General features: G+C 38.1%; 1 protein-coding gene across 1 annotated transcript; it reads right to left on the reverse strand.

Moving 5' to 3' along the window:
* Positions 1-2,386: 2,386 nt before the first annotated feature.
* odad3 (outer dynein arm docking complex subunit 3) lies at positions 2,387-10,164 on the reverse strand. The gene is made up of 13 exons (XM_008408789.2): positions 9,974-10,164; positions 9,685-9,797; positions 8,887-8,913; positions 8,554-8,745; positions 8,245-8,346; positions 5,840-5,965; positions 5,482-5,604; positions 4,595-4,741; positions 4,323-4,483; positions 4,056-4,212; positions 3,819-3,968; positions 2,757-2,844; positions 2,387-2,665 (listed from the first exon to the last, which is right to left on the reverse strand). The coding sequence occupies exons 1-13, from the start codon at positions 10,050-10,052 to the stop codon at positions 2,556-2,558; spliced, it is 1,575 nt and encodes a 524-aa protein (XP_008407011.1). The 5' UTR covers positions 10,053-10,164; the 3' UTR covers positions 2,387-2,555.
* Positions 10,165-14,129: the final 3,965 nt, after the last annotated feature.

Raw genomic sequence — 14,129 nt, forward strand, 5'->3', positions numbered from 1 at the left:
CTTTATGTAATTATTAAGTCTTGTGTTGCAGCACATCATGCATGTCTATCTGTCCGTCTGCAGGCAGGGACAACACCGCCACAGGTGACAGAAGCTGGAAAATAAATACATTAATACCTAAATAATTATTTCTGAGATGAACGCACGATGAATGCAAATAATGACTTGTTATTTAATTGTACATTTAATAAATAAATAAACAGAATTCTTTATTAAATGAATACATCTAACATCTCTTCACAAGGTCTGGCAGTAGCTTGGATTACCTTTTGCCAGCCTGACTACCTACGAATGCAGGATCAAACAAAGAGTGCACAAAAGACGAACGAAACACAAACTCTGGAGAAACTAATTTTAGAAAAGGAAAATAACAACAGAACTGGAGCGAACATTACACCACAGCTGCTTTATTGTCACCTTCCTTACGTCACAGACACACACACACACACACACACGCACGCATGCACGCACGCACACACGCACGCACGCACACACACACACACACAAAGAGAACCAGGCACCTGTTGAACTACTTGGATCGAAGCTTTCTTTGGCCACAGCTGCTGGGTCTATGTGTAAGACGTTTGCTTTGCAACTAAAAACAGAAATCCCCTCTGGCATAGGTCAGACATTTGCGAGGTCAGAGAACAAAGGTGAGCGCCTGATGTTCAAGAGCCGGCTCTAACAACACGTGAATTCTCAGAATTGCATCTGCAGTACTCAGCCTGACGTGTTGCATGTAACCATGCACAATACCAGAGGGTTCTGATTCATCCCAATGAACAATAGAGTCTGAATATGTCATAGGTGTAGGCTTTCGTGGCTCTGCGGCGTCATATCTGCAATTTGAAACCTAGAGTATTCACAGTGAACTGGTTTCAGTCACTAGAAGCAAAAAAAAAGAGGACAAATAAGTCCTCAAAACTTGACTCTATTCACCGTGAAAGGATTCATAAGTTGGAGCAACCTTCTGTCGTTGACTCCCGGGAGGCAATGGCTGAAATGTTGCCTGGTGATAGGTGGAAGTATCTGTGTTGGTGCAACACCCTCAGCAGCACACGGCTGATGTCAAAACAAAGCTGACACGACAACACACACACAGATCATTTAATGAGGATCACCTAACAACTGATGATTTTCGGTGACGATGCCAACATGTACAATGAGACATTAATTATCATTTTAATAATTAATTTAATTAATTAATTAAATTTTAATCATTAATTAATAACATTTTTAATCATTTTTGTTAGACTTTTTTTTGTATTTATAGCAACTGAGGCATGTTTAACACACTGAATTGTCACGGAAACATTTTAACTCCTGAAAATTTTCCCTTTGTTTTTACACTACAACCACAAACTCCAATGCAATTTACTGGGATTTAATGTGATACCTACGCAAATTAGTGAATAGTTAGAATTTTTTTTACCATAATAAAAATTTTAAAAATGTGGCATGCATTTGCATTCAGCAACTTAGAGTCAATTCTTTGTAGAGCCACCTTTGCTGCAAATATAGTCACAAATCTTTTGGGTTATGTAAAAGACAAATAGAAATTCAGACACAATGCTGGCATTGCGATTGAATTTCTGTCTATTTTTCTTTGTGAAATAGCTCAGGCTCAGACAGATTAGAGATGGAGAGTTTGTGAACAGTGCTTGTCAAGTCTTGCAACAAATTTACAATGGATATAAAGGATTCTATTGCACCTTTGGTTGTTTGTTAAAGGGGCAGTATTATATATTTTCCATGCACATAGTGACATTTTATAGCACAATCAAATAACTATGCAACTTTCAGTTGTACATCAAACCTGACTTAAAAGAAATTTGACTTTGCAATTTAACGCCTTGAAATTGTGCCACCGTCTCTTTAACAAGCTCTTGCTCTTTCCGTCACGCCGCCTAATAGAGCACCTTCTCCATTAAGTCTTCAACATTTTTCCCAATGCTTCCCTTCAAAGTAGTTCCTATGATAAGCTCAGCAGAACCGCAGTCCCACCAGGTGTTTTCACATTGCTGACTGGGGTAGCTGTGGGGGAGCGGGGCTTTTTGAGGCAAAAACTCAGATGGAAACCGTGTCTCCGGGGAGGAGCTTCGAGGAAAAGGTGGGGCTTTGTGAAACCACGTGTTTCTGCAAGCAAAATGGTTGCCATGGGAGAGTCAAGGATTTCTCATGAATGAATCAAAGCAACGCTCCGTTTAATTTGTTTACATAATACTGCCCCTGTAACCATTGTTTACCCGCTAGAGGGTATGGAGGATTGCCATGTATTAGCTACATTACCAGCTTCTCTGGCCCTGCTGGACATGATGATTATGACTCTCACGTCAATGCTTTTCACACTGTGTGAGGATTGTGTGTTGTGACAGTGCTAGTTTTCCTTTACATACAATAATTATGCATGCAGCCTTATCCGACTTGAGAATATTCTTCTGAGTACGCCATTTCTCACATTTTTATTTGGAAAAACAGCCTCACCACGTGTTATTTTCCTTCTACTTCACAGTGGTGCAACACTTTGTGTTGTTCTTGTTACTTTGGATCAGGACTTATTTTTTCCAAGGCTTTTTGCTCAAGTTGTTTTCAATGATGAGCTGAGACTGACGCTTCAGGGCATCTCGTGATATGATGTCAAGCTCATCCTCTCTGAGTTCACTCTCTGTGACACAAGCATGGACAGAAAGAGACATTTACATGGTGTGTGTGTGTGTGTGCGAGTGTGAGTGGTTGTGTGGATTGTTACAACCCACCTTCTTTGCCAATGTCCTTTACTGGTTTGTATGGCAGTTGCACTTTGGTGTTGGTCTTGGGAAGCCTCCCTTCAATCGTGGTGAAGAACTGCAAATAATGTTGAAGTAGGAAAAAAAAACAGGTGTTTTGAATTTGTTTTTAGCTTTCTTTTTCTGTAAAAGCAGCCTTTTTGAGACTAATCAGACTTTATTCATTACAGAAAACTAGTATTCAGTATTCAGTATCATACATGTTTTGAGAATTTTGGGATTTCATCTACTCTAGTGACTGGGAGATGTTTTTATCCAACATGCCTTACAAATGACAACATAAGAATGAAGGTTAAGACCCCAAAATGATACCGTGAGCTTTCTGTCTTATGACCTGATAAATTATATGAATCGACCCTATATTACATTTGAGCTAAATCCAACAGCCCGATATTATTACGACATATATCATATATATTTCTCTACATTTCTGACACCATGCAAAAGCGACCCAGATGCCTTACTCCTGTGCTGCATCACAATCACTGTCACATGACAGGGCAACTAAACATGGCCAACCCCATCCCACCCCCTTCCTGAAACACAAGTGGTGACAAAACGGAAATAAGCATGTGTCGTTAATATCAACCCAAATTTACTTATTGGGCCAGTGTCGATCTTGTTGTGGATATATTGTTGATTATAGCCGAATAAAACAACAAAACTGTTCTGGAACCACAAGCTTGTAACTTAGGCTCAGATACTTAGGACTACCTCAGAAAAGAGCTGCATGTGGAGCTTTCCTTGTGACGGCGTTAACGTTAATAACTAAAAACCTGCTAGTTTTATGAATCTTGACACGAAACCTGGTCCCTGAATTGGAAGTTTAGGCAAACTAACCAGTCAGACCTGAGTGATTCAACGGTGCATCATCAGCAACTCTAATCAAATTTGGTCATCGCCTTATCTGATTTTCCTCCCAGACAGATTTGTCTTAAACAGTCTCAAGAATTGCCACGCAGGTTTATTTTCGTACAGGGAAAAATGGTTTCCCAAGTGCCGACTATTTCTGTGACATAGTCATACACTTACCTCATCTTCTTCTATCTCCTTCATGACAGAGGCCATGTCCTTCCCTTCAAGTTCCTCTAGTAAGACCCACAGTTTTGTGCCACACTGGTTCAAAAGCTCCAGCACAAACTCGTCTGAAGTTGGGAAGGATTTGAAAGGTTTGGCCTCCTTCTGGAAGAGGCACAAAATCAAAACAAAAATGAACTGCACCGTTAGCCGAAAGGTTGACGTAAAAGTCGAGTGGCATCTGTGATTTACGAGAGAGATGTCCTGCAGTTTCCCTGCCAGGTGCTCAACTCCGGCTCTGATGGCGCCGAGGGCCTTCACGTTGTTGGCCAGGCGCTCTGCGTCTGCGTCACGTCTCTGTAGCTGATCCTGCAGCTGCTGCTCACACTCCTCCAACTTCTTTATCTTACTAACAAAAAGAAAAAACAGAGAACCACTTAACAAAGTCTTTTAAGCACAGGTCGTTTAAATGAGGAGAAACATAAACGAGGTGAGTGATCTCTTGTGAATCGGTTGCACCTGGACAGCTTAGCCTCCCCAGAGTATTTCATTTTATCAAACTGTTGCCTAAGCAGCTCCTTCTCCTCCTTCAGCTTCTCCAGGGCCTCTTCATTCTGTTTCTTCAGATTCTCTAAACTTTCACAATTCTCCTTCTCTGAGGTAAAATGCTCCAAAACGTCCTGCGTGGATGACATGGAAGATTAAAAGAATAGCATGCATGAATCTGGGGTTTTTTTTGTCAGGTTTACAGTGTTTTCTTTGTTTGTTTGTTTTGTTTTTAACATTTATACCTGCAAATCTGAGACTCCGGTGGCTTCCTTGAGGTTTTTCAAGATCTCCTCAAAGATGGGGTTGACTTTCTCTTCTTCAGGTACGACCCTGGTGCTTTGCTGGGCCTCGCTATCCAAGTCATCTGCCTCCAGAACTGTTCTCTGAGCCTGCAGAAAACCAGGGTCAATATACGGATATAAGTTCAGTCCATTTACCATTTAGATATTAAAATAGCCAAATAGACAAATATTTAAATGTCTTTTTAAAAAAAAGGAAAATAAACATTTTATTACCTAAAATGCAACAACATAGCGTTCCTTTAGTGTACGCTTGATTATTTGTAGCAAAGGACGCTTCTGCAGGTTACAAAAAAAAATTCTAACAACATGTGAAAAGCTCAACCTTTTCTTCTTGACTCAACATCAGCACAGTGTAACACTAATCTATCGATTAACCAATTAGCAATAGAATATCACGAGGTTGGTTAATAGGTCTTTTTTTTAAAACAGAATTTGAATCGGGTGAGGTTAAAAATGCCGCTTGAGGAGTTCTGATAGAATATATATATTTTTTATCGTAAATGCTAAATGCATACATTATTGGCAAAGTTTTGGATTAATTGAAGGTCTGAGAGTGTTGTTCTTTTAGAAAGCGGCATTTTTTTGAACCTGCCTGCTCCGTTAATTGATTACTAAATTAGTTGGCGATTATTTCAACAATTGATTCATCACAATTAATTTGATTAATTGCTCCAGCCCTAGTGCGGACAAACCAAAATCACTTATGCTTAGATGACAAGTAACTTTTAAAAAAATGTATATACTAAGCTTATCTGCATCTAAATCTAAATCAGTGAATGACTTTTAATGGGACCATTCTCCCGAGGTAAAGAATATTTACATCTCACCTTTTTGTCAGGCTTTTCAGTCTGAACCTTGCGCTGATCAGCTTTCTGCCTTAATCTCGCTATGTTACCTTCTCTCTCCTTGTGTTCTTTCAACAGCTCTTCCTCCAGCTGGTGTAACTCAGCCTGATGGACATCAGACAGAGACACACGGTTAAAAAGATTAAAAACAAGAAGGACCAGGGAGCTAATTAAATAATTCAACATGGCAAAAATGTGTCATAAAATGATCTGACCAAAAACGTATTTGCTGACGTTGATAAATGTTAGAAAATCATCACTCTTAAGCAGGTGAAAAACAAATTTTGGACAAAGAGAGAATAATATATTAATATCTTTCCGGATACATTCGGTGGTTCACCTCGGTAGTTGTTTTCGAGATGTAAGCCTCCATATTTAGGCCCTCCAGGTTGTGAAGCTCCTGTCTGTACTTCAGCAATTCCTTTTCTAAGTTGTCGATCTGTGCTCCGTAACTCCGAAACTCATCCTGGTTGGTTGAAATGGAAAAGCCACATGAAACCATGCGGAAACAAAGTGCAAGAAAGGAGGGTAGCATTTGAAAAAAAGAAAGAAAGAGAGAAAGCATCACATACTTCATTTTCAAATCCTATCATGTCAAGTTAAATCCTCAACAATAATACTCCTTATGTGAAATGTGAATGTATACAGTCTTAGATTTCTAATAAATAGCTTAGTGGCTTTTCACCTCATCAGTTTGTTTGAACAATTAGGTCCTCTAATCATTACAAAACAAAAAAGGATAAAAAGTAACAAACATATGCAAGTCAATTAAACTCCACGATTTACAGAAAATTACAGAAAATAGAAGATAACCTCTCAAATATTAAGAGATAATTTGAATTAACAAATACTTTGAAAATTTTGTTAATCCAAATACACGCGCGCACACACACAAAAACAGTTGACTAAAACGACCCCACAACAGAAGAGGTTAAAGAACAACAGGTGAGGAGCATAATTTTGGTATTAAAGTTATTGATGTTAATAAAATGGTATATGAATTTCTATAATTACTTGTTACAATATCAATGAAATATTAATACATCTGAGGAAGAGCTTAAATTACTATCGCTTTGATAAACTCAAAGCTCGACATCCTCTGTGACAAAGATTTTAAAAAGTATCTGGTTTGTTATAAGAATAAGTCCAGTCTGTGATGGTTCATTCTGAAAAAATGAAAAACAAAAAAAAAAACATAAAAGTATTTGTTTCTCACTATCTGATATTAAATCAGACAGTTTGTGCCTGTTTTATGACAGCTAGGACTGCTAATGTTTGCTAAAAGTTGAATTAGAAATCAGTTATTAGAGAACTTTTTAAATTTCTTAAGCTCAGAAGCCCATAAGATCCTGGCTTTGCTTCTGATTGGCTTAATTTAGAGGAACTCCATTGGGCACGTCTTAGGAAAACACTTCAAACATCCAGCTTCCTCGTTTGCCGTCATGAGAAAATAAAAGAGAAATGCTCGGCTTTGCGAGGGACTGGTGCACTACAGAAAATAGACGGGATCCTGAGAAAAGAACATAATGTGGAAATATTGAAGGAACATCCCCAAACACCAGACAGGAAGTTAAAAGCTTGAGGTGAGAAGTTTGGTTAGAAAAAGTCGATGAAACATCTTATTGGCATTAAATAATGTATTAGAGTTCATTTCAAGCCCAGGAATTCAGCCTCCCTGCTCTGGACGTATCAGCTCCTCATGTATTGTGGTGCTGACAAAGCCGCTCAGGGAGTGTAGATGGTATTATTTACAGAACACGGTGTTACTGTGGTGACTATGCATTTTTATTATTCAGACAGATAATCAACAAACTGGGTCAGGAAGTACTGTACTTCTGTGGACTTTCACCTTTAGCAACTAGTCCTACATTAAAAGCACCTCTTTGCTCTCCAGAGCGGCACATTACCCATCCTTTGTTGTGATGATTAAAGTCTTAACAAATATGAACCACAGACCAAACAATGAACGAATGAGCTTCTTGTCAAGCAGGTAATTCATAAGGGACTATTTGTCGCACCCTATAGGTTTCCTATGTTTCTGCTTATTTCTCACATTCAGGTGTTTCATATCAAATATATTTTGATACTAAACAACAACCAGAATAAATACAAAATGCCATCTTTAAATAATGATCTCATTAATTTGGAAAAAAAAAAAATAAGCTATGGCCCTTCGTGAAATCCTGTCCTTACTAAAATACGAATGAATGTGTTTACCTGACTCAAACTGAATTGATTAATACTTGACTTGTAGAAACAAGAAATCACTTTAATAGAACCTGGTTGGAAACATGAAGTAGGCTAAAATATCTTACAGAGTGTGAGTAATCCCTCACACCCCGATTGCAAGGAATTTATGAATAAATGAGAAACAAAGTTGTATAAATAACATTTTTATGGTTTTAAATGCAAATAATAATACACGTTCACTGGAGTGACCCACTTATCATAATTAGGTCACAAGTGATGTATCCAGGAGACAACAGAGGAACCAAGAATATCTAAGGAACTGCAGGCCTCACTTCCCCGGTCATAGCGTCAACTCCAGAGTGGTACTTTTGTTGCTATGTTATTGTTGCCAAGGGTGCAATTACTTTCTCACGTAGGGCCAGGTCGGTTGAGCAGCTTTTTTCCCTACCGTGTCTTTTCCAGCTAATGAGGATCGCTGTCAAAAATGACCAACTGCACGTAAACAGGGCAAAACAGAAAGTGTGTCGTTAAGAAGGCGCATCATCATCTGCCTACCTGCATCTGTGCCTTGAGCTTCACATTGATCTTCCTGCATTTTTCAGCCTCCTTGCACTTGAACTGAAATTTATCCAGACGGTTCTCCAGCATACGAAAATTCTGAGGAGATGCCCACAAACAAGCAATAATCCCACTAGTAGATCTAAGGAGTATGTTGCTAATATACAATAGCTGCAATGTCAATGTATTCAAAATGAATATCGCAAAGAACATTACGAACGTCGGCTAGTTCAGTTGATTAAAAGCCGATAACCATCGCTAGTGTTTAAAGCCTGACACGTTTTTAGAGATCAGAGGGTAAACTACCATTGCGTCTTCCTCTAGATCAAACTCCCAAGTTACAGCGGATGCAGCTGTCTTGCTCTGATCCTCGTTCCTTCTCTCTTCTTCCATTCTAAGCTCATCAAGGCGCTGCTGGTACTTTAGGGTGGTGTGGGTTAGAGCATCGAGACGTCTTCTTCGGAACAACAGCTCTTGCTCTAGTTTTGAAATTGCTTTCTGAGGAAAAAAAAAGAGAGCAGTTTTTGACGGGCAAACACAACGCACAATTTAAAACATTTAACAGCTCTTAGATGTTTTTGAAACCAGAAATATCACCTATCAAGCGTACTTATTAGTAACAAAAACTTTGCCTCTCACCTCTTTTGACAAGTTGTGTTGCTCAACCTAATTTAAAACACACAGAAATTTGTTAAAAAAAATTATTAGCATTTTATACATTCGCACAAGCATCCACACTTCTTGAACTAGTTCTAACCACATACTGCACAAATTTACATGAGCGAAGCACAAAATACTTTGTGCAGCAAGTCTCATTACAGTATGTCTGAACTGGCTAGAGACATGTAGAACTTGTTCAACATCTCTTTTGCACGATAGCTTATGCTCAGTCAGGAGAAGCGGAGAGCGTCTGCAAACATCCACTTTCAAGTCTGTCCATAGATTGGGTATAGGTTTCAACTTTGTCTAGGCCTATTAGTTCTGACACATGAATATGCTTTAATCTAAAAAAAAAATTGACATTGTAGCTCTGGCTATTTGCTTAGGGTTGTTGTATTGCTGGAAGGTAAACCACCATGTCAGTCTATAAAGTCTTTTGCTCCCAGTATTTCATGCTAGGGATGTGGTGTTCAGGATAATAAGCAGACTTAATTTTTCTTTTGCACATTGTCAAAAAGTTCAGTTTTAGTTTAGCAACTTTTTCCCAGATGCTTGCTGGGTTCCCTGTATCGATTGGTAAATAAAACTGAAATCAAATGGCTGACATTGTGCTTCTGGATAACTAAACTAGAAATAAGCACAAATGAAAGAAATAATGAAAGAAATAATTTATTTATTAAGATGTAGTCTCTCAGTAGCACAGCATAATCACTGAAAAGAACAACTGAGTTTATGTTTAAGACTGATGAATAGGATACATCTTAGTAAAAGGATGACCTGTGCCAGTTCTTTGTGCAGCTTCTGGTTCGCCGGCCTCAGTTGGAGGATGATCTCATGGTTCTTCTTGATAACGGACTGAGAACGCTCATAAAATGCAGTCCCTTCGCACTCTAGTGGACACATTTAATAATAGCAGCAACAAAGAAATGTAAGCACTGTAGTCATTCACGTTTTAAGTTAGCCTAAAGCTCCGTTAAAAGTAAGACGTCAATGTAAGCTAGCAGCGCTAGTACCAAACATGAAAACAGCTGAAAACCCAAAACCGTCAGTTAAGTCACAAACTTACCCAGCAGTTGAATTTTATCTTGAAGCTCCGCTTTCTGTTCCTGCAGTGACAGTCTCACGTTTGGACCAAAAGACAACATTTTTTACGCTAATTTTGGACCTAGTTTGTAAAAACTGTGGGAGTTTACTCAACTCGAAGCAGCTTCAAAGGGCTGTACTGTTGCTTAGCAACGTGTAAACGAAGGCTGCGTTCATTCCCCCCCAACCTTTATTTAAACAGAATATGTACAACAAATCCTAGCAACAAGCACGAAAGTACACGTAGGCCCAAAAATATAATATAACTTCGGCAGGTTACAATTGAAATTCAAGGCAAAACGTATTGGGCTTTTGCATTAATATCTAAAGTGGATTAATAGTTAGATATATAGGCATAAAATACTGTAATTTTGGGTCTTGGTTCAGAAAATGTAAAGCTGTGGATATCCAGTACTAAAAATGTACAGCAACAAACTTTTTAAATTGGAGGATTCATACAAAAAACAGAATGAAACAGTAGATCCATATCAAACGTCCTTTTTTATAAACAAGAATGTGTCTTTCCAAAATAAATTTGTTTCAGCTGTGGCTGGCGTTAAAGCGCATTATAAATGACGTTGTGGTTGATGATGAAGACTATGATGATGATGATACAGTCCCAAAAATGATCAATTATGTGCTAAACAGCACTAAGAACAATGTAGAACCAAAACATAAAAAACATCATGTCTCTATGTGCATTGTTGTACATTTTCCTCCAGAAATATTCCTCAATCTATGCTCAACAGCAGCAACAAGACATTTTATCGTTTCTTCTAAAGCCCTTACTGTATTCAGCCAAGTTTAGAGAATAAACAATGGATGTCCCCAGAGTCCAGGGCTGGTTGAAAATGGCTTTTTATACAACAAACTGTCTAATATGAAACAAAAAGCTCCGGTAAAGTTGAAATGTTAAGATAAATAAGCTTTGATGATGTAGTAACAACAAATGTTCTTTTGTTTTTCCATTATTAAAAAATAATGGAGCCAACACAAAATGAGCTGTTTAGCATATCTTTGTAAATGATTGGACTCCAAACAACTTCATGTTTTCAGGTTTCAGGAATTTTAATAGCTACAAATTGCATACACTTTTCCACCCCATTTAATTTTTTTTCTGATGTATAAAAAAAACAAGCAAACAAACAAAAAATAAGTTTGACAATCGCTTATGAGAAAACAATCTTGTTTACCGCAAATCTTACAAACTGGAGAGCTTTCTATTCCATTTCCAAAACTTACAATAAAAACAAACATTTATCAACAAAACACAGGCAATAAAGTCAAAATTATCACAATAAAAATGTTAGATAGTCAGTCAGACATTAAAAACAGCAATATAAAAAATAAAAAAAAAGTAGTATCAAGCTTAAAGCATTTGGGCTATTCATAATCTCTTAATGGCTTTTCTACCACTTTGGTGAGTTAATTTGAAACAGTGCAATTTATTTGGTTAAGCTTGTAAATCTAAAGTTTTCTCTGTCTGACCTATAAAAGTTTTCATGCTCTCTGAGTGTCAGAATAAAATGAACAGAAAAGTTAAAATAAAACATATGACATTATTTATAAAACAAGGCCTTTCAGCATTCTATTGCACTTAAATTAGCAATACCCAAACTTATGTACTTCAAGTTGCCCGTGTTGGCAATTTCTCATCAACATGTTAAAAGAAAGAAAGAAAAAAAAAAAAAGTCTTCTCGTTTATACCTAAACACAATCAAATGAAATGGCACAGTAATTTATCTGCGCATTCACAGACACACACATAGGGAGTTAGTCGACAGATTTGGGCGTGTCGTTGGATTTTTTCATGACATCGAGGAGATTTTGTGACATGAAGTAGGGCCTCTCGGCTGATCCATCGTTGCGTTCCAGGTCTTCCACTGTGACAAACGGAAATAGAAGTTAGACGTTTTCCTGACGCTGATTCTAATTTAACCTACAGTTTTGATAAGAAGTTAATGTATTCTTATTCATTTTGGGCTTCCAAAGTCACGTGTGAACCTTTGTTTTAACTCTGTGCATTTTGGCAATCTAAAAGTGGTGAAGTCGACTTGCCGAGGATTCAGATGGGACAGCAAGAGCATTTATTGACTCTGACCAAAGCATCGTCATTGGTGTAAACCCTACAGTGTTGTTACCGACAATGTCCATCACTTTATGACCCCCCATATTCTGATGGCAACTTCCAGCTGGATAAAGCATCGTGTCACCAAGCTTAAATCATCGCAAACTGGTTTCATGAACGTGGCAATGATATCCCTGTGCTCCAGGGATATAATTGTCACCAGATACCAATCCAATATGGCAACTTTGGGGTGTGGTAGAACAGATTTGATCATGGATGTGTAGCCAACATGTGATGAGGTCAATACAGACAAAATTTCATTGAGGAATATTTCTGACATCACATTTAATCTATGCAATGAACAACAAAGGCAGTTTAGCAGGCAAAAGTGGATTTAATTCTCTACTAGTGAACTGAATTAAGATTTTTTGAAAAGAGAATTGAGAGCGCAAGTTGGAATTTATTGTGATTTTTTTCTCCTCCAATTTACACATGGTCTATATTATGTAGAAAGACACAAAACTATCCATGAGCCAATATCTTCTCCAGACTTGTGGCTGAATATTTTGCAGAATGGATGGCAAAATCCATTTAAATTGTTAGGTTTCCTCTCACAGGCGTAGCTTTCACAGGCGTAGCTTTCCAGAGTATTCCATAAATTCTTAATCGTTGCCTTTTTGGAAATTCCTTTTCAGAAGCTTATCGTTAGTGTCCATCTATCCACCCAAAAGTCAGTCGATTTGTATTTGGGATGATTTGAGGTGAAGTTGAAGAATTAAGAAGTAGTCCAGGTTTTTCATTACGCTCTCCTTTTTGAGTAATGTCTGACGTTCGCATCTGACCGTCAGTGAAACCCACCCTCAGGATGTCGCTGCCACCATCCTACTTGACAGCTGGCAATGTTCTTTAAAAGTTAAAGCCCAAACTATTGGGTTTTAAGGACAAGGTTATTTTATAATCCTGGTATATAAACATATATAGCAAGATTATAATACAATCCTGGTATATAAGCATGTGACAAAGTAAGCAGGTAAAAAAAAGTGGACATTTAGATTCAAATAATTTATTTAAGTCGCTCCATTTTCAAATGTTTCTTCAGGGATTTCAAAGACTTTTTCACAAATTACAGTCACACAAAGTCCAGAATGTATACACCCTGTATGCTGTTGGAGGGAGTCACAAATCAAAAAATGACAATTAAACAATTAAATGGACTTCTGTCAAATTGTCAGTCATTTTATCTGTAGACAAAGAAACTCACCATTTTGTCTCGGATCCAGAAACTCACCCGTTTCCAACCATCAAACCCAAATCATCCTTCACGTGTTTACCCATAACAGAACTACAATTATTAAATACGAGTATTTGCAATCAGGAATTACACCCAGTAAATATGGAATGTCATCAGTGATTTCAGTGGGGGGATAAAAATATCAGCTTACAGCTTTCACAGCATGACAGACAAGAAGAAGAAGAAGAAGAAGAAGTACAAAAGCTTCCAGACACCTAAGATGTTAGTTGCGAGCATTCAAAAGGCCATGTTAATATCATGCAGCACTTATTAGACGGAGAGATTCAGGGAAGGGACAGAGCAAGGCAAGAAGAGGGGTCTGTAAACAACTGGGAGGTTTGGGGTCGGGGTCCGGAGAGTCTGAGAGGTCATGATTTCTGCATCATGGCCGGACAATCACAGCACTTTTAACACCAGTCCAAAATACCAAGGCAAGTAGGTGGCGATACAATATATGGAGTCCCATCGTAGCGAGAGTCTCAACAAGACTGAAGCCAAAAGATACATAATAAACACGCGCCAGTGCATATATACAGGTTTTCCTATCAAGAAAAAAAAAAAAAAAAGGTCCAGTATTTATAGAGTATCAAATAATGTGAAAGGTTTTGGCATCAGCTGGTATTTCTGTAAACTGTGAAAGTGATTCACCGTTGATTGAGATGTTTGCTCTGACTGTAAACATGGTTCCGGCGTTCTGTGGCATTTCCGGCGAATGGGATCGAGAAGACAAACACTGACAGTAATCAGGCATGGGGTTCAGTACGCACTATGTGTTACAGA

Source organism: Poecilia reticulata, linkage group LG1 (genome assembly GCF_000633615.1).
Source record: "Poecilia reticulata strain Guanapo linkage group LG1, Guppy_female_1.0+MT, whole genome shotgun sequence".
Lineage (NCBI taxonomy): Eukaryota > Metazoa > Chordata > Actinopteri > Cyprinodontiformes > Poeciliidae > Poecilia > Poecilia reticulata.